We start from the raw sequence: 24,189 nt of genomic DNA, 5'->3' as shown, positions 1-24,189 counted from the left end.
ATACATTGGTTGCTGCAATTTATTTTTATTGTAAGCTCATTTTACAGACAAAAAAAGATAATAAAAATAAAAAAAAATTTACAAGATACATTTTTCAATTCAAAACTTACATGACAAATCAACGCAAAATCCTCACCATAAGGAAATAACAATTATGTCCGCTGCATAGAATATGCGACATAAAATCCCTTGAAGAATTATAATCAACATGTATAAGAGCTGCTTGTGATAATTCACTCTCACAAAGTCAAGCATACCTATAGGTTAAAAAAGTCAAAAAAGTGAGAACATTTGCTGTATGGCTTTCATTTAAAAATCTTTAAAGTGCCCACATTGGTGCATCATTTTAAAATCCCTTAATAACAGTTTTTCTCAGTACCAAAACCATGTGAGGGAAGATGAACGGTTAGTAAAACAGTTACAAAATTGACAGTACAATTTCCTCATAAAGGGTTCACATATCCAAGGATCAAGGCAGAGAGATATTTCCCTTGAAAAAAACAAACAAACAAACAAAAACCCCATCATGGCAGCATAGCCATTTGTCTATAATAAAGCACAGACGTTGAGTCTGTTGATCATGGCTTCAGGTTTTCATCAACATACTGAAGGCTTACATAAGCAAGACACAGACGGCGGTAATCTTCGGGGAGGCCATAATTGACAAGAAAAACTCTGTCACTTATTGTTGCTGATCTTCCAGTGGATCTTGTTTCAAGCGTCCCCTAAGAGGATTTATTGGTCCTTCTAGGTGGGACAACAACAGTGTCCTCTGTCAGAGGATCTCAGTGTTTACACCAGGCTGAATTATTCCCTATGTCATCTGGGCCTGCTGGGGGGCATCAGAGCAGCTCTCCCTGAAAGCTAGAAAAACAAGCACTGTTAGCAAAAATGCTACTGATGAGCTTCTCTCAGTACAGCTCACAAATTCCTTCTTCAGACGCTTATATTATCCGTCTCAGTGGTGGCTAGGAGAAGTTAATGTGCTTACTAACTCACGAACGCTGAGCCACTGCTTGCTCATAACACTGCTCTGTTGGGACAACGTCCAAAACCACAGAGGTCTTTATAAACGTGAATGCCTCAAATAACATCAGGAATCTCTGAATGCCAACTAACAGGATTTGGGGAATACATACCAGCTGAGAGTGTGGCAGTGGAGACGGGACTGCAGAGGACTTTGGCTTCACTGGAGGCATCGGAGGCTTTGGCTTCATGATCTTAGAGAGCAGATGTTCACATTTCAAACAAGAGGCAACACTTGCTGGGAACACAAACCCCAAATTGCTGGGAAATTGACTTTTCACTTACCAGTTTTGTTGTAAGTGGTGGCAGAGGTCTGGATGGAGGTACTGGCTTATTCTAACAAAAAAAAAAGACCAAAAAAATTAAAACAGCAATTGAAACTTAATTTAACAAAACAAATGATTGGCGTCATAAGAAAATTAGAAACATTTTCAAATTCTGTAGCCAAGTTTACCTCAGTATAGATTGTCTTGCTTGAAACAGTAGACGTCTGCATGAACGGCCTTATAGTCTAAAGAAGAACATTTATTTATTAGTTAAAATGCACCAGACTCATTTTAATAAAGGCAAAACAGTAAATTAAATTACCTGTTGAATCTTTGATGGCTGAGGTACAGCTGGGAATTTCTTAGGTGGCTATAAGGGACAAAAAACAGAAATGATTGTAAGCAAAAGCTTGATTAGTCTTTCCTGACGGTGATACTTCTGGTTTTTGCAGCTTTATTAAGATAACGGCCTCTTTATGATTTCAAAGAGCACAGTTTAGCTCAGTGGTTTCAGTATGGCTCAGGGGCAAAATTCTGTGGCATCAAATATGGGCCAGTTAACCAAAACTAACAACCACAATGACGTGGTTTCAGATGCAGACTGCATTTGCCACAAATGGAAATATCGTGTGTTGTCACTACACTGGTGCTGAGGCTCACCTCTGGAGCTGCCCTGCTGGGCTTCAGTGCCCCAGTATGTGGTCTGGCAGGAGAAGAGGACAGAGGTTTACAGGCTTGGGAGGATGAAGACTCCACAAATATAGGCCGGCTGATCTGTGTGGAGCCGAGACGAGGGCTGCCTCGTGTGCTGCTTGACCTAAACAACGGGTTGGATTGTCCCGAGGTAGATTGGAGGCATCTGTAAAGAAATACACACAGAAGCTTCAACTGGAGATGAATACAAACTTTTGTCTAGATGGCTGAATGTACTTAGTGAACAGTGACTCAAAGAAAGGAACTGCTTCTTCCAGTACCTCTTGACAGGTTTCCTTTTTTTGATGTAGCACATCATGCTCCCAATAACCAGGACCAACAGCAGTAGTAAGCCAACCACCAGTGACACAATACGCACCAGGAGACCTGTCTCTGCACACACACATACACACATTAACTATGACAATATTCTTTTATTGCTCAAGGATGAGCATGTAACAGCATACGCCACCCGCTCAGGAAACAAATATACTGTAACACCATTACTGCATTTGCACGGAGTAATGGGGGGATTCCATTAAGTCAGTGTCTGTTTGTGCTCAGATCAGAACAGAGCACAACTGTTTGAGTGTCCATGAGAAATCTATTTCAAGTATTAAATCTTGGTGGAAAAACACAAAGCAGACACAAAGAACCATGCCCAAAGCATGGTCCTTAAAAGGTCGACCATACAAAGAGGCAGATATACAGATTCTGGCTGTTGGTGGTTACATGTGCAGACAGAGAAGCGTGACATGCATGATACCTTCATTCAGCTCTGACTGCAGCACATCACAGAAAGGTGGGGCCCAGCCAGGGTCGCAGTGGCACTTGCTTTCATGGTTGCAAACCTGCCAGAGATCACATACAGAGTCATGTCATGTTTCCATGGCTCACAGCACTCCAAAGTGTTGCAACTAGTTTTTTACCCCATGGTTGTTGCATTTGGCAGAGCAGCCGCTTGTTCCGTACACGTTTATGTTTTTGATATCTTGACACCGTTGATTGTAGCACACCTGAAAGACATTGTGAGGACAGTGAGACAGGACTCCAGAGAGGTTTTGTTGATGTTAACTGCTAACAGCAACACAGATGATTCATAGAGTTTTCTTACCATGTTGTAGCCACATTTGGTACCGGTAGGCACCATGCCCAGGTCTGCAGGGTAGTTATCTTCGGGGTTCATAGCAGCCTCATTGCATATGTCTCCATTTCTTACTTTGTAGAAAGACTTCCTGGATGTCACTGGAAACTCCCAGCCTCCGGAGCAGAAAAGTGTCCCACAGGATTGATCTCTGTAACCAAAAACCACCAAGCAATGATCCTAAAGACCAAAATACCACCCTGTTTATGTGTGCTTTACAGTGCTGTTTTGGCTTTTAATTACATACCGGCTTGAACATCTCTGACTAAACAGTGTCTTCCTGCAGTTTCCGTACTGGGTAAAACAAGCATCTACAGCAACTTCAGCATCTACATAAGATCATAACAAACAAGATGGCCATAGATGTAAGAGTCTTGATGTATCAGAATTGAAGCAAATTTAAACCAAACTGTAATTCACTGGTGCTTTACCTGGTCCCCACAGTCTCTTGCAGTGCCCCTGCCGCGAAGGACACTGTCCATTGTAGCAGTATCCTTTTCCACGGTTGCAGGGGAGGCCGTTTTGGGTGTAGGCGTCAGCTGGGCAGGAGGCGGAGAAGCCAGTGCAATATTCTGCCAGATCACAGTCCCCTGTCTTTGGTCGGCAGACGCTGCCTGTCGCTTTCAGCTGCAGAACAGGGAGAGAGAAACACAGATGGTGATGTACCAACTACTGAAATACGTACACTCACACATAACCAGCCAGACGGCACAGTCAGACAGTGTCTAGCTGTATGGTAACAAAATTAGCATCACTGTGACTTCACACATCTAGACAGGACATAGTGAGTATTACTTACTTGGCAGTTGTGGCAGCACTCTCCCTCTGCACACTGGGCCCCTGAATTAAGTTTACAGGTAGTAGCATTGCAGCAGGGATTCTTACATTCCTATTAGACAGACGAAGGCGTGCAGAACGTTACCATTCAGTTTTCTTTGTGTACCTTTGTTATGTGACTGTATATATATGAAGCCACGGCATGCACAAACCTTTGGAGTGCCACAGTCACACTCCTCTCCAGGCTCCAGGAAAGCATTTCCACACACTGGCCCTCCGTAAATGCGATTGGTAGAGGGAGTATTCAGCAGACACGCAGGGTTGACCTCCTCCAAGAACCTGCTGAGCTGCTGCTGACTGCAGCTGCTGAACAGCTCTGGATACACAAGGCTAGACGAAGAGATAGCAAGAACACGGAAAGAGAAGGTAAATATTAGCTTTACTTTTGGTGTAAGAATAGTAGTTTTGGTGGAGCTAAGGTGCAGGTGAGAAACTGAACTTACCCAACACTCTCAGACATGATGCAGCCTTTTTTTGTTGTTAAGGAGCCACAGACACAGTTTTCAGTGTCATGGGACAAGCCCAGATTATGACCCATCTCATGTGCAATAGTAGATGCCACTCCTATTGAGTTAGCATTATGGTCCTGTAGAGAAAATTAGAGTAAAACTGAAATGAATTTTAAACAATTCTAATTCATTTTTCTCATTTCCAGATGTCAACACAGAAACTTCTCATCTATTGAACAAAAAACTACATTTACCTCATTAACAGCTCCAGAGTTAGAGGTGCACATTGCATTGGTGTTGGCTAAGCCGACAGTGGAACCATCGAAATCCACACCTCTGAATGGAGAAGAGGAAACTAGTTCAGACGCCTGGTGAAACAGCTTCACATGTCACCTTGGCATTGGCTTTTTAGTGGGTCTTACGTGATGAACTGTGCGTTGTCGTGTTTGGTCCTCGGCAGCAGGCTACGCTGACGCCACTCAAGGAAGCGGCCAAGGGTGACCTCAGGGTTAGAGCTGACTTCTATCTGGTCTTTGTATGACCAGATATCCAGACCGACCAGCATCACACGAACTCCCACAGGGCGATACAGCTGACCACAGAGCAGCACGTTAGCACAAATTGGAAAGTGGAAATTCCTCTAAAACTAAAAGACTTTTCAGGTCTCTCTACAATGCTGCCACCGGTGGGTCTGGTGCTGTTTGTTGGTGCATTCATGTTGCCACTACTCTTTCAGAGTATGCAAAGAGGATTGTGTTATACGTGAGAAAGTTTTCAGCTAAGGTGTGAAGATTCACAGCTAAAGTTAAATTTTCACAGTGACAACTTTCCTTCCTTGTGTTGGTCAGATTCCAGTTAGTAAAAGAACAAGTAGTATCAGGACAGATTTCCTGCGCGTGGCTGTGCTGCATTGAGAGAAAAATGCAAATATTCTCTGCCGCCAATGAAAAAACATTGAATTGCTGGTAAAAATACATGGAATACTTTACAAGCAATTGCAGAGATTGCATAAAATTATACAAAATTGAGCTTTTACGCTCATTTGAACCTTGGAATGCCCTTATTTTAAGGTTCCCGTGATCAGTGAATTTTTTTCTTTTAACTGAGAGACTACAGAGAAACAAACATACCTTGTCCACGTGGTTTGCTATTTCAAGCACTCTGTCTTCTACTGTCTTCTTACTGCCAAACTTCTTATACTAAAAATAAATGATTATTCAAATTAGTTATACAATCAACAACACTTCCCATAAAAAACACAATCAATCTGCTTCTACAGGAAAAGTGGGTCACAGTATTTATCATTAATAGGATAATTCTGCAATAACAGGCTCAGAAAAAGGAAGTCAAACCTCTGTGTGGTCGACCACAACGACCAGCTCCACTGTTCGGGATTTTCCAGTACGGTCTTTGGTCTGAGCTCTGCTTTTCTGAACAACACAAGAGGTGGAGGACATGTTTATGTAATGACAGGAGCAAGTTGTATATATTTGATAACAAACTGTATTTGTATAGCAAGTTTAAAACACATAACAAAGTGGCACTGGAAAAATAAAACTATCCCAGTAATGGACTATGTTTTAAGTGTAGAGTTTTACTGTTTCATAGTTTGATGGTTTATGACCTTAGCCATTAGAATATAGAATATATATATATATATATATATGCATATAGAATATGCAAAATGATGCAAATTAAAGCTAATAGATACATCTAGTAATAATTTCCAAATATATTCATTATCTGTTATCTGTCATCCTTATGTGTTTTCTTTTGTGTCTTGTGTATTCTTTAACAATATTCCCTTTTGTTCATTCCCTTTGTTTTATATTAATTTTTCATATTGGACTGAATGCCAATGTGAGCAGCAACCAAAGCTTTGCCATCTTCAGACCATTTTAGCTATTTCTGTTCCCCAATGTCGTTAAACTGTGTATCATGATACTTTACACAGCTATAGTTAACAGTATTTTACTGCACATCACTTTTCCTGTTTAAATACAGGATATCAGATAAGCTTCAAACCCTGGTGTACAGTATCCACGCTGTGTGTCTTTACCAGAGCACCGAGCAGGAACAGTCCAGACGGACGAGCTCCATGATCATAGAAAGTGGTCGTGTTTCCATGGGAACAGGAGCTCCTTTTCCTCCTCAGGTGTTTGTAGTTGTAAACAGCATGAACACCCTCGTCACTGTGAGCTTCAGAGCTCTGAATGTCCTCCCGCTGTCCCGCCTTGGCGCTGGCCAGAGGTTCAATAAGGTACATTTGATCCTGGAGACGCACAAACCCCCTGTAGTGCAAAAAAGAGAAAGAAAAAAAAAGAAGAAAATATGAGAAGATAAGAAAAAAAAGAAACTTCAGCGTTTACAGAAGAAAATACATACTTTTTGCTTCAGCATGTCTAAGTTTCCAACAGATCTTAAGCTAACTCCCTCACAGAGATGTCTTTTATAGCAGACAGAAGGCAGCTTTAATCAGAGATGTCTGCATTCTGCTAGTTGATTTAGTTACAGGTTTTCGGATACAGAGATGCAGTACATGCAGTCTTAATGGTCTTCGTGATGGAGTAAATGGAGGCTGAGGGACCGATCCTCTCTTTGAATCGGGCACAGTCTCAAATCATCATTAAACTTGGTACTCTACTTCGAGATACAGGATGAATAAAAGGTTCTTCCAACATCCAACACTCACTTGATTCCTGAGCAGACTCCCACGCTGGCAGAGGAGTCCTCCACTCCCACGATGTGGCCATGGTAGTAGCAGTGAACCTGAACAGACATCCACTATTTGTCACAGACTCAAAGGAGAATTCAACTTTTTTTTTTTTGAAACACAGAGGAAAACTGAGGTCTAATTAGAAGACATGATGCACTGCATGTGATGAAAGGACTATCTTAACCTTATATGTCAATTCCTCTCCCATATTACCGTCTGAAAGAGGAAGTTCACGATCACTAAGAAACTTATCAGCACATCTGATATTTTGTAATAAGAATAGCGGAATTTCATGCAAATGTTCAGAACTTTTGAGATGGTGATGATGAAAATGTGTTGATGATGAAAACTGCGTGAATTAATTAAACATGAATTATAGCCTTAAAAATTTTCTAACTTTCAAATTTCATTATTAAACTTCTCAATTTAAGAGCTGCTTTTCACAAATCCTGCTTTCTTATATTCCAATACTGTGAGTTTGATTTTAAATTGATGACAAATTGATCAAACTTACAAAAAATAAAAAATGAATCCAAATGCAACCAAATATCTGAAACTGTGTGGGAGGGTGACACAGGATATCCTGTACTTTATTCAGACTTGTGCAGTTAGATAAAGCTTTGGTAGCATCATCCAGCCTGGCTTCATACGCTTTCAACTGCTCACATTTCTGCTCGATTCAGTGATTCAAAAGAATGAACGATGTTAACCAAAATGGCAAATTAAATCTGATTATTAAACGTGCATCAAGTGTAAAACAGCTACATAAAAATACTCTCAATCATTTAAATTGAACTGGAATCTGTCAGACTCAGCTAACTAAAATATATCATACTGCGAGATGATCACGAATACAGGGATTGTTAATGTCAGTGAAGTAAACAATGCAAGGCTGCATACCCCAAGATCTGGAGTGGTTGTGACTGGGGCTCCCTGATCAGAGTAGTGTGTCACAGAAAAGTTATTCCCCACAAGACCTCTGAAATCAAGGAGGAAAAGTGCAGTATGTGTGAAAATAGAGCATACACCATAAAACAATTTGGAGGAAGGACATTTCAAGTTTTCTCACTTGTTCTTTTCCAGGTACAGTGTGTGGTTTTGCTCCTCAATAATCAAAGAGTACTGGAGTACATCAGGGTATGTCTACACAGAGAGAGGAAAGATTTTAGTGCATTCTTTAACAGGTTTGAAACAATGCTTTTCTTTTTTTTTTAAAATAAACTGGTACAATAGTACAGCAAAGTGTGTTACCTGGTGTGTATGATCATCATTAATGGCAGATGAATCCTTTAGCCTCTGAGGTAGCACTGTTTGGTACTTCATCACATGAGGTAGAGTCCTAACACTGCCTACAGTTATTCCTGCAAGTATCATAGATATTTTATGAGACAAAAAAGAAAGAAAGCAAAAAAGAAAAAAGGGAGAAAGAAAGTATAGACGTACCCCATGAGGAGAAGAAAATCCATAAAAAATATCCAGAATATGTCATGTTGCTCTATCGGCCGGACTCTGTCATTGTGAGCTTGTCAGCCTGGGAGAAATACCGAAGATCTTCAGCTCTCCGCCCATCTCTGATGTGTAATATCCTGAAAATTACCATTTGAGGCTGAGAGAGCACATGAGTCACAGCCCAAGCCTTTGAAAAGTTTAACGTTGTTCTTTACAACATGTATTGTGTTAGCTGATGAATGAACCAAAGTTAAATTACAGACATGTTGGAATAAAGAAAAAAACGCCAAGCAGTCTCGCTTTGATAATGTGTAGAGGCAATTAATTGAAAAACAAAGAAAGAAAGAAGGTCGTCTCCCACGTGAATTTTTCATCATAGTAACTCTTACAACTTGTTATGAAGTTATCGGATTATTTGAAACTTTCTTCCTCTGAGACATTTTGTTTCCCTGATGAACAATACTAGTTTGGTGTTCACACTTACCGCTCATAGGTCAGACATCTCGAAAACAAATGCAGGTACACGAAGTACAGCTGGTATAGAGAAACTTTGCTGATTAAATAAACAGTATTAAACTATGAGAAACGTATTAATTAAAAAATAATAAAAATCAAGGAATAGTCCACAACTCAACAGACCCAACAAAGACCCTCTGTGGTCTTTGTCGCCATCTATTGGTAAAATGGCGGGATAGTCAGATCCTTCCACCATAAGTTTTTATTTTTCATGGTTCTTGACCGGACGGATTTAGTGCCAATGATTTGGCATAAAAGTTATCATCATAATGTGTTTGCTTTACGACTTGTGAGAGGAAAGGAAGCCAAATATTAAACCTTTGTTACACAGCGGAACAGAACCGTTTACAGGGGTTTCAACAGCTATTGTTTTATTTTTTATAAGAACTAAACAAAAATACAAGAAAGATTCAATAATTAAAACTGAGCCTCGCATATGAGCAAAACACCAATTGAATAATTAACGGTAAGAGACTTTGGCAGAGGACTTTTATGAGATCATAATTTGGTAAGGAGAAACCTTAACCGTACTACACACGAATTGCTATTTATAATACAGTATAAGGTCTTTAAATAATCAAGGGCTGTAAAAGAACCGTTCCTTATGGTTCCTTGGTGACACACATCAGACCTCAGGTACTGACATCAATACGTGGGCTTTTTGTGGCTTCCTTGAGAGTACGTTACTTTCACCAAGTTGAGTCTGGTCACTTGGGGGCGCCAAACCGCAATTTTACGTCATCATTCCGCGACAACTGCAACCGTAAACAGATACCTGTTGACTGCAGTTGGGGTTTAGCGCTTTGGTAACGGTCAGAAGAGAATGACAAACCGTGTGTAAAATGCTGCAACCAGAACTGGTCCATTTTCTGACCGAGGACCGTGTGTCAGTAAAAAGATGCGATGAAGACTGTCCGACAGGAGGCACACAGGAGGTGAGGCAGAGTGAAGCTGTGGAGGAAAATCCCTTCAGCTTTACCCCGCAGCTCATCCGCCTGCATAAGGACCATGAACTGTTTGAGGTAACACAGGAACCACAAACCGTCACTCATTCTGCTGAAGCATTTGGATAGCGGTCGCCATAACATGAGCTAGCCGGTCTGCCCCCATAACATACTGTATTTAAATGCTGTTCACAGGATGGGGATATTCATAGACACATGTATCTTCAAGACTTCTGTGTGGCAGAAGCAGAAGACGAACCAGCACTCAGGTATGAGAGTGAGTCTATTTCCATGATGATTCACTTTTGTAGTGGCTTTTGTGTGACTTTGGGCTCCTTTCAGCTAAGAAGCAACAAACAAAGCATCAATTGTTCGCTTTAGGGAAGCTAAAGTTCTTTACATGGCAGGAAAGCAAGAACATTAACAGTATATGCAGTGCGCATACATATTAAACATGGCTTACTAACAAACAAGCACCCTGCACAAATGTGTTTACAACAAAACAGCAATTGTCTGTTGTAGTGGTGTTAAATGTGGAAATGAAGTTTACTTTCTATGTCAAACTCCACTGTAACATATGTGGTTGTGGCATCCCCACATCCCCGCGCACTAATTTTCTATAGAAATTGTTAACAGCAAAACAGCAAGATGGCCTCAGAAATGATGCTCCAAATACATAAATGTAAATTAACCATTGACCCTTGTAGTGTCTGTGTTGGTCATGGTGCCTGTGCCTCCTCCTCCTCCTCCTCCTCTTCCTCCTCTCAGCGTGTCAGAGTTTGCCTGTCACATCTCTGGCTGTAGTGCAGTCTTCGGCACTTTGGACGAGTATGAGCACCACTACAACTCCCTGCACAGACATGTGTGCTGCTCCTGCCGTCGCTCCCTGCCAAGTGCCCGACTACTAGACATTCACATTCAGGAGTGGCATGACTCTCTTTTTGCTGTCCTCTCTCAGAGGCAAGATATGGTAAGTCACAAGGGGGAAAAGGCATCATTTCCCATGACATTGTTTTTGTTTGATATAATCTCCATCTTGAGCTGTAAGCCAGAAGTTGTTTGTAAAGTGACTCATTTTAAACATGCTTTGAAGATGAATATTAAGGCTTTAAAGTTTAGTTTTCCCTGACGCTTGCTTCACATTTTCAGTACCAGTGTTTAGTGGAGGGCTGTGGACAGAAGTTCAGGACTAGTAAACACAGGAAGGACCATCTAATAAGAATACACAAGTATCCTCCAGACTTCAGATTTGATAAAACCAAAAAGGACAGAGGGTAAGACTGCACTTACTTAATTTTGTCCACTAGATGGCAGCAAAACATCAGTAGATGTATTGCTCTGTGCACTGGTTTCAGTTAAGGAGAGCTTGTGTTTGTAACAGCAAACAGGATTTTGACAAATTCTTGGAGAACAGAAGCAATGTTTTTATTTTTACTCAGCTAGCTCATATTCATGTATTAACACAACATAATACGGGGAGTTATAGGGTGAGATTCTCTTTACTGCTTTATTGAAACCACTGTGTAATTTTGGGTGAAATTTCCTATAAAAACAACAAAATTAAAAATCTACAGTATGGTTTGTATTAGATGCTTATTTTTGTGGAATTTTTCAGACCCAACAAACAATAAAATTTAAGCTTACTTTAAATAAATATCATATCTCTGTTAATAGAACCCAAGAGACAAGGAGACAGCAGCAGAAAGACACAGCCATGGAGGTGGTGGACGATGTGTGTGAGTCCGAGGGTGTGTGTGAGGTTATGTGTGGCGTGCTGTCCGACCAACCCGAGCACAGGGAATCCATGGAGACGCATGTGTCCGAGGACGAAGCCGTGCACATGGCAAAGTCTGTATCTGAGGAGCATGCAGATCCTTCTGCTGCAGTTCACGGCGTGGGGAATACAAGCATCGAGCCACCAAAACCACGCTTCTCCTACAGGTAACCTTCTGCAAAGCTCTGGATATTCTCAGTCTGTTTTAGTCTTGTACTAAGAGAGAATCATTTTTGAGCTGGTTTCAGTTTACTGTGGGAATTTAGGGCAAGTTTTCAACCATAAGATAAGATTCAAGCCTTAAGATAAAGTTTGTAGTTAAGTCTAAAGGAAGGCTGCTTTCTATCATTTATGTGCAGTTTTATGTAATCAGAATATAAGTGACATCGTCATAATATTTACTCCAGTTTTTCTTATTTAAACAATCAGAGGTACAAAACAACAGCCGTGTTTTTGCTTCCCAGGGTCCCTCCAACCGTGTGCTTCGGTCACGGCTCCGTCCGCGGCTTCAGAGGACGACGGGGAAGGAGGAAATGAAACACCAGAACTGAGCCTCCTGCCTTTTAAGGTGTAAAACCTTTTTGTAACAGTATGTTTATATGTCACTTGTAACTTGAAATAAAAAGTTTTTGCAAAAAAGGCATTAGTCAGTATTTTGTTCTGTGTGCTTTACGTGCGCTAAAGGATTCCCATCTCACTTCTCCTCTGGCCTGTCAACAGACAGGACAAACTGCACTGATGATCATAGATGGAAATAAACTTTATTTTGATATGAATTTTCAAAAGAAAATTACAAAGTACAAAATATGTGATGCTGTTGGGAAGTTTCGTGAAAAAAAACAATAAAAGTGCTTTTAAAAGAAGCTCAAGGCAACGTTTAAATGATGATGAATGCAGATGGTTTTGCAGTGAATTGAAAGAATTTGTGAGAAGGAAAACGAGAGAACTGTTAGAATTTACATAATAGATTTTAATAATTGTATAAAACACCTTTCCACCCATCAGATATAAAATACACTGTACATTAACAACCGATGTGAGTCCATCAGTCATGTTTACCATTTTGAAAGTTTGCAAAAATAGCTGATGACCTTTATTTACACTCCGTATTCAAACTGTGGTCTTTTAAGAGTTCTTTCAACATCTGTGCAAAAAAAGTTCTCCTTTTGAGGTAATATAAAAAAAAAAATACAGTTTTAAAATGAGAATACTACAGTGGGATTATTTTATAGCTGATTTGCATTTTTGAAACTGGGAGAATTATTAGGAAGTTAGAAACAAACAGAAATACTGAAATCGGTTGGTTTAGATAGTAAATTCACTTTGAGAAAATGAAACTTCAGAAACACTCTATAGGGACACTTGATTCCTTTACACTGGTAATCAAAAGGCACTAATGAGTTCTTCATAGTCTAATGCTTCTTGTTACTGAATACAAACTATAAAAGAGTTGAATATACTTATGCACTAACTGAAGTGGGTGTCTTTTGTTGAACGCTGCCTCTTTAGCTTCTGATCACAGTTTCAGACAGCCATGCCAATCAGACTTGTTCTGTAGGCTCACACTGGTCCCCACTCTGTCATTATTAAACTTAATATGTACTGTGCTTCACCTTGACTTCACCTGTTGGTAATGTCTTCCTTCCACCTTCAGCATCTAACTGCGAGCCAGGCTACCTTATGAAGTTCTTTGCTACTAAACAGTTAACTCTTTGAGATAATAACAATAATAATAATAAAAGTGTGTTTTGAATGTGGGTGATTTAATGTTTCAAAGGCCTCTGGAATGGAAAGAAAACATCCACATGGACACTGCAGTGAGTCACCACTACTTATTGCTTTAAACCCAAAGTTGCAGGCCTTTAAATAACCATGTAATCTCCTCTTGAGACATCAAAAATGACTTTGACCAGAGTGTTTGTGGAACAGCTCTACTGGAACAGAAAACCCACAATATGTCCGCAAATTGAGCTCGGTGTCAGTCTGGCATTTTAAAAACAGGATTTTACCGAATACACTGCAAAAATGACCATGTTAACAAATACAAAGTAAATCTTTTGTAAATTTAAATTAATAATCACAGAAAATTCCTGAAAAATGAAAATGCAGTGAAAATATTTCACTTGTTTCTGTTCCTTGAATGAGACTATTTTGAAATGAAGAAGGACTTCTACCAACGTATTTGTGTGAAAAAAAATGTTCTTTGCACATCATTAGATTTGTCACTACAGCAGAAAATACTTTTTGGGTGTAATGTAAGATTTACGACTTAAGAAATGGAAGTTTTTTGCAGCGTTATTTGCTGTGTGAAGGCATTTTTAAAGGCAGCTTTCCCAGCCATGCAGTTCAAAGTTCGTGAGGGTTAAGACAAGTAGTACATCCCATACGGTCCACTGAATAGTCCTGGGACAGGCAAGGCGGGCCGCGGTCCGTTCAGGGCCCCGTAGAGAGACGGCGCGCCCATGGGTGCGCTCAGAGGGAAGGGGAAGGGGAAGGCCGGCAGCAGCGGCTTCGCGGCCAGCTTGAGCTTTTCTAGCTCGGCCTCCTGCAGTCTCTTGGCCTTGGCCCTGCGGTTCTGGAACCAGATTTTGACCTGCGTCTCCGTGAGGCTGAGGGAGTTAGAGAACTCCGCTCTCTCCGCGATGGAGAGGTACTGTTTCTGACGGAACTTCCTCTCCAGAGCAAGCAGCTGAGAGGTTGTGAATGGAGTTCTGGGTTTCCTGTTGTTCTTGTGTTTCCGTAGATTGCACGGGGTCGGGCTGGGTAGTCCTGGAAGTATTTAGAAAGTCACATCACTGGAATACAGAATATGTGATCGACATGACTTTAACTCTAACTAAAGGCTTTGCCTTTTTGAATTTCTCATCGTCATGGTTAAAAGTAAAGCATGGGCCAGAGACGTTATTTTTAGGCACAACTACATTTCGAAGTTTAAAAAATGCCTCTCCATCTCTAGATTATTTTTTTTTAAGAATGAGACAATCTTTTCATCTGCGTACTACAATATCCATGGTATGAAATATTTTGTACACGGTAGCCTACTATTGCAGGGCTCCCTGAACACTTCTAGAACAGGTTTAGACTGTTGGAAAGATGATTCTGTTGTTTCTGTGAATTAGGAAAAAGAGAAAGTTTCCTGCACTTACTTGGAGGGGATGCGTAGGAAGCCTGACTCCACGGGCTCATCTCCTTGTCGCTGAGGTCCACCGCCTCAAGTTTGGACCGATAATGTCCCCTCGGTGACGCACACTCCGTCTCCTCTGGCCCGACGCAGCCTGAACCACGCTCTACGGAATGGAGGCTTCTGTCCGGCGTCCTGTCTGATATGAGCGATTCTACACTAAAAGGCAGATCTAAACTTTTGGTTTTATATCTTCTGACAGATGACAGGTCCAGCTCGTCAGTTCCCACACCACCAGCAACTTGGTCGTCCGGAGAGGTCTCCCCCATAGCGGCCGAGGGCGGTGATCCTTGCGCAGGATTCATTACGCACGACTGAGGTGCCATACAACCAGATTTCCTTCTGCGTCCCCCGTTGCTGTTTTTGTTTTTGTGTTTTATCTCGAGAGAATCTGTTTTTGCTCAGCTTCCTTCGATGTTGCGCAGCGGCGTGGTCAACTTCGGTTTTTACGCACACACTTGCCTCTCCTTCAGTGAAGTGCCATAAGTTCCCCTCTGATCTTGCCGCCTGCCTATCGGTTTGGCCATGTTTCCACGTGACTCTGGTAGAACAGTTTCTGATAGGTCAGGCTGTTGTGGTCCATTTCAAGAGCCGGTGGTGCCTTGACAGATGCAAATCTCCGACCAGAGGCGGAGTGCACAATTCTCAGCCTCCAAAGGACGCCCCCCCTCATTCAGAATAAGAAGAAAAGTCAGCTTTATTGGCAGTACATTTTTACATACATTACTGCATTTAACATATCCTTCGAGGAACACACATGCAACCCCCAGCAGATTACATGCAGTGAACACACACACAGGAGCAGTGAGCTGCCATGTCATGCACCCTGGGAGCAGTTAGAGGGTTAGGTGCCTTGCTCAAGAGCACATCAGCCATTAATAATGGAGAGGGGGTGCTGAGGTGGAGAGTGTTGATTATTATTGTTTTGTTGGCCCTCTTTGCACATCTTTGAACATGGCAGAACTTATATTACCTGACACATTCATATAACATTTATTATTGATAATAATGACATTTTAATTAATAATGAGATAATAATAAGTGAGATTTAGCTATTTGTTATGTGAGATGTAGCCTACAAATCAAATTTGGACCATACTGAGGCAGCCGTGGCCTAGAGGTGGGAAAAGTGGCTTGTGACCCCCCCGACTAGCAGGGGGGGAATCGAGCCAACGACCCTCTGATCACAAGCCGCTTCTCCAACCAGAGGGTTCAAAGGTTTGCTGATTCAATCCCCCCCAGACTGGCAGAAAAAGAAAATTTGGGTGTGGTGGAGTTCAGCTGTTTTGAAAGGTCTTAAAAACTGCTGTCTGCTACTTGTCCAGTGATAAATGTTAGCCAAAGTTAGCCTCGAGCTGCTGAACACAGTTGGGCTTTTAGTAGCTAAAGAGCCAAATATTTTCCTCACTAGTTGGTGGAGACCAAAACAGAGCTAAAAGGAGAGTGAATATAAACTTACATTTATCAGGTAGACATAGACATGACTCCTAATGAATATCCTGATGTTGTTTTCTAAATTTAGCATCTCTTCGTTGACATATTTCCCATATCAGCTTGGTGATAATATCTCATTGTATGGGGTGGTTGGTGATGTAGGCTGCCTCCAAAATGTCACCTGCCTCCAGCTCAGCCACTCACAGAATTCAGTTGTAATAGCTGGGTTTCAACCTGTCGAGGGCAGTTGCTATGCATATTTATAACACAAAATGGAAAATTCAGTTACTTTCCTCTAAAATGTCAAGATTTGGTAACACAAGTATGCAAGTAACACTATTAAATATATATTTAAATTGATTTTCAACAGAGAAAAATGGTTTAGGGCACCTTTAAGTTTAGGCAAATAAACTACATTGTAAGGCTTGGGAAAAAAATCAGTCCCGCGTGTTTGGGGGGACACAAACTTCAATCTCCTGGATGATCCATGAATCAACCCCCCGACCTCTGCCCTTGGGACATTTTTTCTTTATGAGCTACGTCATATTGTGCAGTTGCCCTCAATGTCTGATATTGATGTGGTTGTGGTTGGTTTGTAGTTGATGTACAAATGGCAGTATTTGACCCCCGGGGCATGAGGCTGGGTTCAGTGTTGTATTTACAACTTGTTCCGCTGCCCCCAAGTGGACAAAAACCAACCAATGCAGGTCTAACAAAAAAGTAAAAATAGTGTATGTATGTTTGTATATATATATAAACATTTTTATGTTCGTGCCATTACTTGTTGTAGGGCCTAGTCTCAAAAGTTGTATTTGAGAGTATGCTGACAGTAGCTTACACTGTTTCATAAAAGCAGTAAGGCAATCCAGGCAGTGATTTACAGGGCTTTTTATACTCTTAAGAGTTATTATCACTATAAATTTCTATCTTGTGGCCTGTAATTTAATTATCTATGGCTGTGTATTGCCCATATTTCAGCCTATTGTGTTCATTGTCTGTAATCCCTTTGAGAGACACAAAGCCACAAATAATGTTGCAGAGGCCCAATAAAGAGGTTCATCCAAATTGGCCTTGTTTTGTAGCTCTTCAAATCAAGTCAAATCATTTTCAGTGAAACCCAGTATGTTATGGGAACTGTTGTTGGGCCTGCACACCGACTTTACGTCTGTAGGACAATTGGTTAAGTGTAGTAAAAGGTTTCTCTCCCTGAGGTACAGTCATGCTTTGATCCTGCTGTGCCTGGCGCCTGTCTGCTCTCTCTCCTCCTCTCTCTCTCTCTCTCTCTCTCTCTGGGTGACAGTGATAGATAGCTGGGTAACTATACAAGCTTTCAATGACTGTAATTTACTGCCCAACAACATTACATTCTCCTCTACTTACTGTGAATATTACCACTCTCACTCTCCTAATGTTTGAAAAGGGATGTAGGGCTGTCTGTAGTGTTTTGTTTCTCCTCCATTGTTTTATAATGAATAAGTAAATGATATTTCCTGCCTCTCTCTGAGTTACACGCACATGCCAAAAAAGTCAACAATGGGTATTTTGGTTTGTGAAATGAAAATCTATCTATAGCACATTAGCTGCACTACAGTTTTTAGTATCCCTGTCATCTCTAACCATGTATTACTTTTTGATATTTTAGGATAAATTGCTGGCAATCTTTAGTTACTTTCTGAGATGTCACAACGTTTTCATACAGACACCAACAGGCATTGATGCAGGGCTTGGTCACAGCCAGCTACATTCATTTTCACCCTTCATTCTTTATCTTTTTTATTAAATTGAGATAGCCAACCATTACCTTCATTGCACATTTGCTAATTATCAGTAAACACAAGTTACAGCTCCGAGTGATGGAAATGACATTAGGTTCTATGCAAAGTAATCCAAAGTGTTGGACAAATTTTACCTGTTATAGTGCTAGACTTAAAAACCAAAGTTCTTAGAAGTCATTATGTGTAAAGGGATGTTTTTGTACACTTTTTTTGCCAATCTAGTAGAGATACCTCACTGGTTAGGTGAATACTTCAGTTTTGTTGGTGCCACTAAAGAGGAAAAATCATTTGCATTCACCATTTGAGCCCCCAGTAGTCCACCCAGTAGAGGATGAGACATTTCGCCAAAACCCACAATGTCAACCTGCTGCTGGCGCTAGAGCAAAAGTCATTGGAAAATATTCATATTGTATTCTTTAGTTTATTATTTTATTCTCCCTTGTGTTTGAGAAGCTTGATAAACTGCCATCAATCAGTGAACTACTGTGACACACTCAAATTTACACACACCTCTCTGAAACCTGGCTTGCCAAAATGGGGAATAGTTTAATGAGGTAATTGTGGTTTCCAGAAGAGTTCTTCTTTTGAACAAAAACATGTCGAAGCAGGCTTTATATATTTCTTTTTCGTTCATGAGAACTGGCAGGGCTTACAGCTATCCTAAGCAAACTTTGAGGAGGGGGCTGGAGTCATGTGGGATAAACATTTATGAAACACACAGCAGGGAACTTTGTGGTGAAAGTGTATCATCTTTAAAAGAGACGGGAGGCCTGCCTGCTGAAGCATAACAGAACATTATCCGGTGTCTGAGTGGACCTGCCAACATGGGTATGTCAAAAAGTCAATGGATGTGAGATCACATACTTTCTTCTTCAAACAGACATTTGCATTAGATCACAGTCTGTATGGATTCTCTTTAGCTTCACAGACAGAATGAAGTGTTGTCTGCCATATGCACAAGGTCTATGATTTATTTACATGTTTATGGTCCATTTTAGCTAAGTTAGCTTTGTTTTGTCCTCAAATGGTTCTCTCATCAAGTCTCACATCCAGATGTCTCCAGTCAGTCTCCAATCACAAGTTGAGTCTCAAATTTAAAGAGCATCATCTAGTTTGCATGTCATTACACCATCACTGAGGTATCACATGATTATGGTGTCACATGGTATAATCATCACATGATGATTGTGTCACATGGCAGAACCTAGGACACACTGTTTGGACTTTAAGATGAGCAAAGGTGAAGTTACCCTAACAGCTTCCATGAGATAAAATGTGATCATTGACTGTTTAGGTGAATCTGCTAAATAAGCACCAATTATTGCTTATACACAGTTTGCTGGACTCGCACTGTACATTGGCATGTTTGCTATGGGTGTTAGATTAGTTACATTAATTATAGAAATAATAAAGTCAAGCACAAAGGCTTAGTTTCACTCAGGCCCTGTCATGCCAATCATGCCAAAGAGGATATGGAGGTCTCTCGCCTGAGGTCTCTCCCACTGATGTTTCTCCTTATCTGATAAGGCTGAAGGGAACTGCAACAACTTGTCAGCTTTGATTAGTTGCTTCGTCTTTCCCACTGTCAGCACATTGTGATACACGAGAGCCGCTACCCTTTCTGTGTCCACTCAAGGTCGGGTCTAACCTGTCAACTGTGAAAAAGTTCACATATGACCTGCTGACCGTATAATGTACTTAAAAATCTTTTTTCTTCCATGCTGCCTCAGGTGGTGCTGACCCTCTGATATCATCTGAGAACATTTCTCAGGGTGTCACAGAGTAAATTGAGACAGCTTTACTGAGAGTGACAAAAGGCCACTTAAGGTATCATTGTGCTTCAACTGAAGTGCTTGTCGGATGGTTGAACAGTGTCTGAAACCTCCAAACACCAGACCTTTCTGATGCTGTGTGTGTGTTTGAACCTCTTTCTCAAGCTTTATTGTATCATTCTTCACACAAGCACTTTCACTTTTTGTGTGTACAAGTCCAAGAACGCCTTTCACGAAAGATTGTCCAAAAATGTCCACTTTTATCTCCATTTGAACGCTCATCGCATCAGGGCGCATTTTCCACCTGGAGTGAGGCCTTTTGGAGCAGCACTTCAGATGTGAGCAGATGAGCCTTGGCTTTACATGCCTGCTGTCATGAAGAGGGGCAAGACACAAAAAACACAAACAAATGGGAATAACAGGTTATAATGTGAGACAGTTTCTTCTTGAAATAGTGTTGCACTGTTTTTACAGGCGAAAGGTGATGGGAAGTACTCGTGTGAAATATCAAGAAGTGAGCTTTAGAGAGAAGTTTGAAATTCTGCCTTTCTTTTCACCTCCACACACCTGGTTAATCACTGTGTGAAGTGGGTGTGATTGTCCAGTCGTTGGTTTCAGAAAGTAACTAACATTGTCAGACATAAAGGTGCACTGGAAAAATGTGTGTGGAGGGGCTATCAGATCAGGTGGCAATCCCCGATGCTGAAAAATGAAGCCAGTGCAACGAACTGCAGTTCTTTGGTTATTAAGGCTTAAGTCTTGCTGGTTTGAGTGACAGTTAGCTGCTACCTGTGGTCTGGCTGTCAGCAGCCAAGCTTCACTCACCCAGCTCATCTCAGATTTTTCGATGAACTGGGAGTTTGGCGGATTCAGGCTCTGCTAAGATGGCGCCAGCTGTAAATGTAAATACTGCACATTTTCACATTATTTTTATAAGCTTTCTATTTTACAATATTTAATTTTTGCTTACCTATTTTTTGGTAGCAGGGACAAAAAGAATTTCACTGCACATTGCACCGTGTATGATTGTGTGTGTGACAAATAAACCTGTCTTGTATCTTGTATCCTGCCTCCACGCTGAGCTTCTCAGTGACTCTACAGAAACCTGTGGGTGACATCACAGACACTACGTCCGTATTTTATACAGTCAATGCATCAGTTTCTGTTTAAGCATTTAGCAAATCCTTCTTTTTTGAACATACTGACCCATATGCCTGTCAGATTTTTTTGGTCTCTGGCTACAGCGCATGACACAAAACATCTGTTTGATTCTAACCAGGTAAAAGGTAACATATGATTCTAGAATATTGCAAATTAAAATTACATTAAATATTGGTTCACATTGAAAAAGGTTGTCTGTTTTAAACATTCACCTTGAGGATGATATCCCAGCAGTTTCCTTCTTGAGGAGGATATACAGGGGACTCTCACGGCAGACAATGCTTGAAACCTTTGTAATTACCTGATGGGTTGTTGATTGGTTAAGTGCTTTTCATTTATCCTCTATATGTTAGCGTGAGTCGGCTGCCAGGGGAAAGTGTTGACAGGTGAGCAGTGAGCAGGTTATTATGCCTCTGTGTGTTTTGTATGTAAGATATTGGATTTGGTGACAGGAAGGCGCGTTCCACATGGCGTCTGACAGAGACGAGCAGAGTGGTCGGCTTATGGGCACTCGGCAGTGAGTCTTTCCCGCAGTGCCAGGTGCTAACAGGTGAACACAGAGATAATGTTGCTGTATTGTTGTGATCTGGGACGAAAGGAGTGAGACAAAGGGAACCGGACACCCTCTCTGGACCCAGAGCGAGCCAGGGGTTAGGGTGAGCTCAGTGACAGCGCTGACAGCAAGGGGTGGGGTGGGGTGGGGAGCTCAGATGGTAGCCTGCACTCAGTTATAATAATGATGATGATGATGTTAGAGAATGACCCACTAGCTGAGGCTGCGGTCGTCACATTGTCATAGGCTCTTTATTGTCTGGCAATGATAGCAGATGTAGGCGTTGTTAGTATGAGGGCGATGACAGCAGAGGAGCAGGGGACATCACAGGGCTAATAGAGGAGAGAAGAGAAGAGAAACCTGACACACACACTTGGAGGTACAACTCTCCTCATGCAGTGTCTTGAAATATAGAGAAGCTCAGCTAGAAACTACTGAAAAAATCTCTGAGCTTAATGAGAGCAGCATTCCAGTGGTTCTCCGTGGGACACAGAGACCTTGCAGTATTTGTAGTCATTTTGTGGTCGAATGAATTGACTGGAAAATATTACCGCAACATATAATACATACCATATTATCTTCTTCCCTGTCATTATATTTCTTATCTGTTTCAGTTCTCCTGTTTAAACCCACAGTCGCTACATTTACAGTAAATTAAATCTCGCAAATGTCTCTGCCGCAGCATCAGTTTCCTACTTTGCCTCTCAATGAGTTGCAGAATGAAATCAGACCACAGCACAGTGGGAGACGGTACCCAAGAGTTTGGTGTAGGCCCACTGGAAGCTGAAAATGGTGCACTGATTTGTGTCAAGCAGCTGTTGCCGATTAACTATTTGCAAAAACATTTCCCAACAACATTAAAATTGACTTTTCTGACACAACTCAAGTGATGGCAGCCACATTACAAGATGCAATGACAAATCACACAGCAGCACCTGCTGAGAGTTAACCACTGGTCCACTGAGACACTTTGAAAATGAAAAAAAAATCAACTTATAGACTTTGATGTGAGACCTTCAAAAAGAGCAAAAAAAAAAAAAATGTAACTATATGCTTTTGCATTGCTAAAATGTGACACTGAGCATGGATTACAATATATAAGTTATGACTCAAATTTTAGTTTGTAGCTGAAATTTGCTGTCTGCTGTTCCATCTTAGTATTGTGACTGTATGAAACCCTGTACCATATGTACCAAACAATGAACTGGCTGCTAATCTGTTAGCTGAAAGCTAAAATCTGCTGGCTGTCACTTTATATTTTCTGTGCAAAAACATCAAGATGTCTTGTCTTGTTGAAAGCAAATCTGTGCTTTACGCAAAAATGTGTTTTAAGTGTTATTTAGTGTATAAATACTTCTGTTATGTAGATGGCTGTTCAGTGCAAATGACTTGGTGAGAGAGTGACTTGCTTAGACCCATCTGAAGCAGTGTCACACAGAGTTTCAGAGGGGACTCATATTTTCGATGCATATTTCCTCAGAACTTGTGACTCACGCTGACTTCAAAAGATGTTCCAGGGAAGTCGCTGATGTCAGTGATATAGAGTATCATCATGTACTTGAGGCTTTATATATAACGGTGACCACAGATGAGCCGAAACTGGAACAAATTGGGGTTACATGCCTTACTTTGGGGCTTTTTTGCTGTAGCTTTGGGTGTTGGGAATAGTCCTTTGCCTTTTCTTCATGCTCCTCATGCAGAATTTTTCAGGCCATTGTTGATTTGAGCCGGTCCAATGTCCTGGTCATCTGACATGTGAATACAGATTTTACATTAAAAAAAATTGTTTAATTAAAATTTATTTAGGGCACCAACGTGTTTGTGGGAGAATGTGTGCCTATGATCTCAGCACAGTGACAACCTGAACCAATATGCTGAGTTGATTCTTCTGAGATTACAATAGATTCCACATTGTCTCATGAAGCTCTGAAAGAAATGGGAGGGCATAGCAGAGGCCCCTGAATAAACAACCATTAAATTCTCCCTACGCCTCTATGAGGAGAGCCTTCAGACTTGGGGTTGTGCTTTACACAAACCAAAACACAAAACCAGACAAAAAAAAACCTGAATTAAACGTACGGAGAAGGAAAATTGTTTTAATAATGAAGCCCATTTTAGCTCTAGTACTTAGACTGAAGGCTTTGAAAAAGAGGCAGATTAGTGGACAGTCAGATAAAGGGAGGAAGATGTGTGAAGGGAGAGAAGAGGGGGAAGAAGTAGATGAAGGAGAAGATGAAAGCTTTGTTGTGCTGATGCTTAATGAGCTGGAAAACACAATTGAACTTCTCTGACTGTGGAAATTGCTGTGAGGGCATCGTAAATTAGCGCCAGTGTGGGAGCGAGCCTGCTGACAGAAAAGGGGCTTTGTGTGGTAAAGGCGTCTTCACAGGCCTGCAGCCATTGAGATCCTCACAGCGGCATCATGGCTCCATCGGTCGCACGACAGCAAGTTTGGCGGTCACTCTTGAACATGGATGAGGGAAAATGTTTGACAGAGTT

The 24,189-nt window shown here is 41.1% G+C and overlaps 3 protein-coding genes across 3 annotated transcripts; 1 reads left to right on the top strand and 2 right to left on the bottom strand.

Moving 5' to 3' along the window:
* Positions 1–5: 5 nt before the first annotated feature.
* Positions 6–9,140, bottom strand: adam8a (ADAM metallopeptidase domain 8a). Its single transcript, XM_046402575.1, has 26 exons — positions 9,065–9,140; positions 8,575–8,737; positions 8,383–8,492; positions 8,201–8,274; positions 8,032–8,110; positions 7,108–7,184; positions 6,475–6,706; positions 5,768–5,845; positions 5,546–5,614; positions 4,838–5,007; positions 4,670–4,751; positions 4,410–4,552; positions 4,119–4,296; positions 3,929–4,018; positions 3,561–3,756; positions 3,377–3,458; positions 3,100–3,280; positions 2,915–3,001; positions 2,752–2,836; positions 2,267–2,378; positions 1,953–2,151; positions 1,615–1,662; positions 1,481–1,537; positions 1,312–1,362; positions 1,140–1,220; positions 6–864 (listed from the first exon to the last, which is right to left on the bottom strand). The coding sequence occupies exons 2-26, from the start codon at positions 8,618–8,620 to the stop codon at positions 820–822; spliced, it is 2,652 nt and encodes an 883-aa protein (XP_046258531.1). The 5' UTR covers positions 8,621–8,737; positions 9,065–9,140; the 3' UTR covers positions 6–819.
* Positions 9,141–9,832: 692 nt separating this feature from the next.
* Positions 9,833–12,438, top strand: znf511 (zinc finger protein 511). The gene is made up of 6 exons (XM_046402706.1): positions 9,833–10,118; positions 10,236–10,309; positions 10,809–11,010; positions 11,190–11,314; positions 11,715–11,981; positions 12,279–12,438. Exons 1-6 carry the CDS (start codon positions 9,939–9,941, stop codon positions 12,349–12,351), a joined length of 921 nt encoding a protein of 306 aa, XP_046258662.1. The 5' UTR covers positions 9,833–9,938; the 3' UTR covers positions 12,352–12,438.
* Positions 12,439–12,622: 184 nt separating this feature from the next.
* Positions 12,623–15,584, bottom strand: msx3 (muscle segment homeobox 3). The gene is made up of 2 exons (XM_046402707.1): positions 14,961–15,584; positions 12,623–14,583 (listed from the first exon to the last, which is right to left on the bottom strand). The coding sequence occupies exons 1-2, from the start codon at positions 15,319–15,321 to the stop codon at positions 14,177–14,179; spliced, it is 768 nt and encodes a 255-aa protein (XP_046258663.1). The 5' UTR covers positions 15,322–15,584; the 3' UTR covers positions 12,623–14,176.
* Between the last annotated feature and the right edge of the window lie 8,605 nt (positions 15,585–24,189).

This window comes from Scatophagus argus, chromosome 10 (genome assembly GCF_020382885.2).
Source record: "Scatophagus argus isolate fScaArg1 chromosome 10, fScaArg1.pri, whole genome shotgun sequence".
In the NCBI taxonomy this organism is placed as follows: domain Eukaryota; kingdom Metazoa; phylum Chordata; class Actinopteri; family Scatophagidae; genus Scatophagus; species Scatophagus argus.
This window is presented reverse-complemented; position numbering and strand designations above follow the sequence as displayed.

Excerpts from the sequence above, each read along its gene's own strand:
- adam8a (XM_046402575.1), bottom strand. The coding sequence starts at position 8,620 with ATGACATATTCTGGATATTTTTTATGGATTTTCTTCTCCTCATGGG. Across the intron at positions 1,538-1,614 it reads AGCCATCAAAGATTCAACAG|ACTATAAGGCCGTTCATGCA; the intron begins GTAATTTAATTT and ends GTTCTTCTTTAG. Across the intron at positions 1,221-1,311 it reads CACCACTTACAACAAAACTG|ATCATGAAGCCAAAGCCTCC; the intron begins GTAAGTGAAAAG and ends CTGCTCTCTAAG.
- msx3 (XM_046402707.1), bottom strand. The coding sequence starts at position 15,321 with ATGGCACCTCAGTCGTGCGTAATGAATCCTGCGCAAGGATCACCGCCC. Across the intron at positions 14,584-14,960 it reads TTCCTACGCATCCCCTCCAA|GACTACCCAGCCCGACCCCG; the intron begins GTAAGTGCAGGA and ends AAATACTTCCAG.
- znf511 (XM_046402706.1), top strand. The coding sequence starts at position 9,939 with ATGCTGCAACCAGAACTGGTCCATTTTCTGACCGAGGACCGTGTGTCA. Across the intron at positions 10,310-10,808 it reads GAAGACGAACCAGCACTCAG|CGTGTCAGAGTTTGCCTGTC; the intron begins GTATGAGAGTGA and ends TCCTCCTCTCAG. Across the intron at positions 11,011-11,189 it reads TCTCTCAGAGGCAAGATATG|TACCAGTGTTTAGTGGAGGG; the intron begins GTAAGTCACAAG and ends TCACATTTTCAG.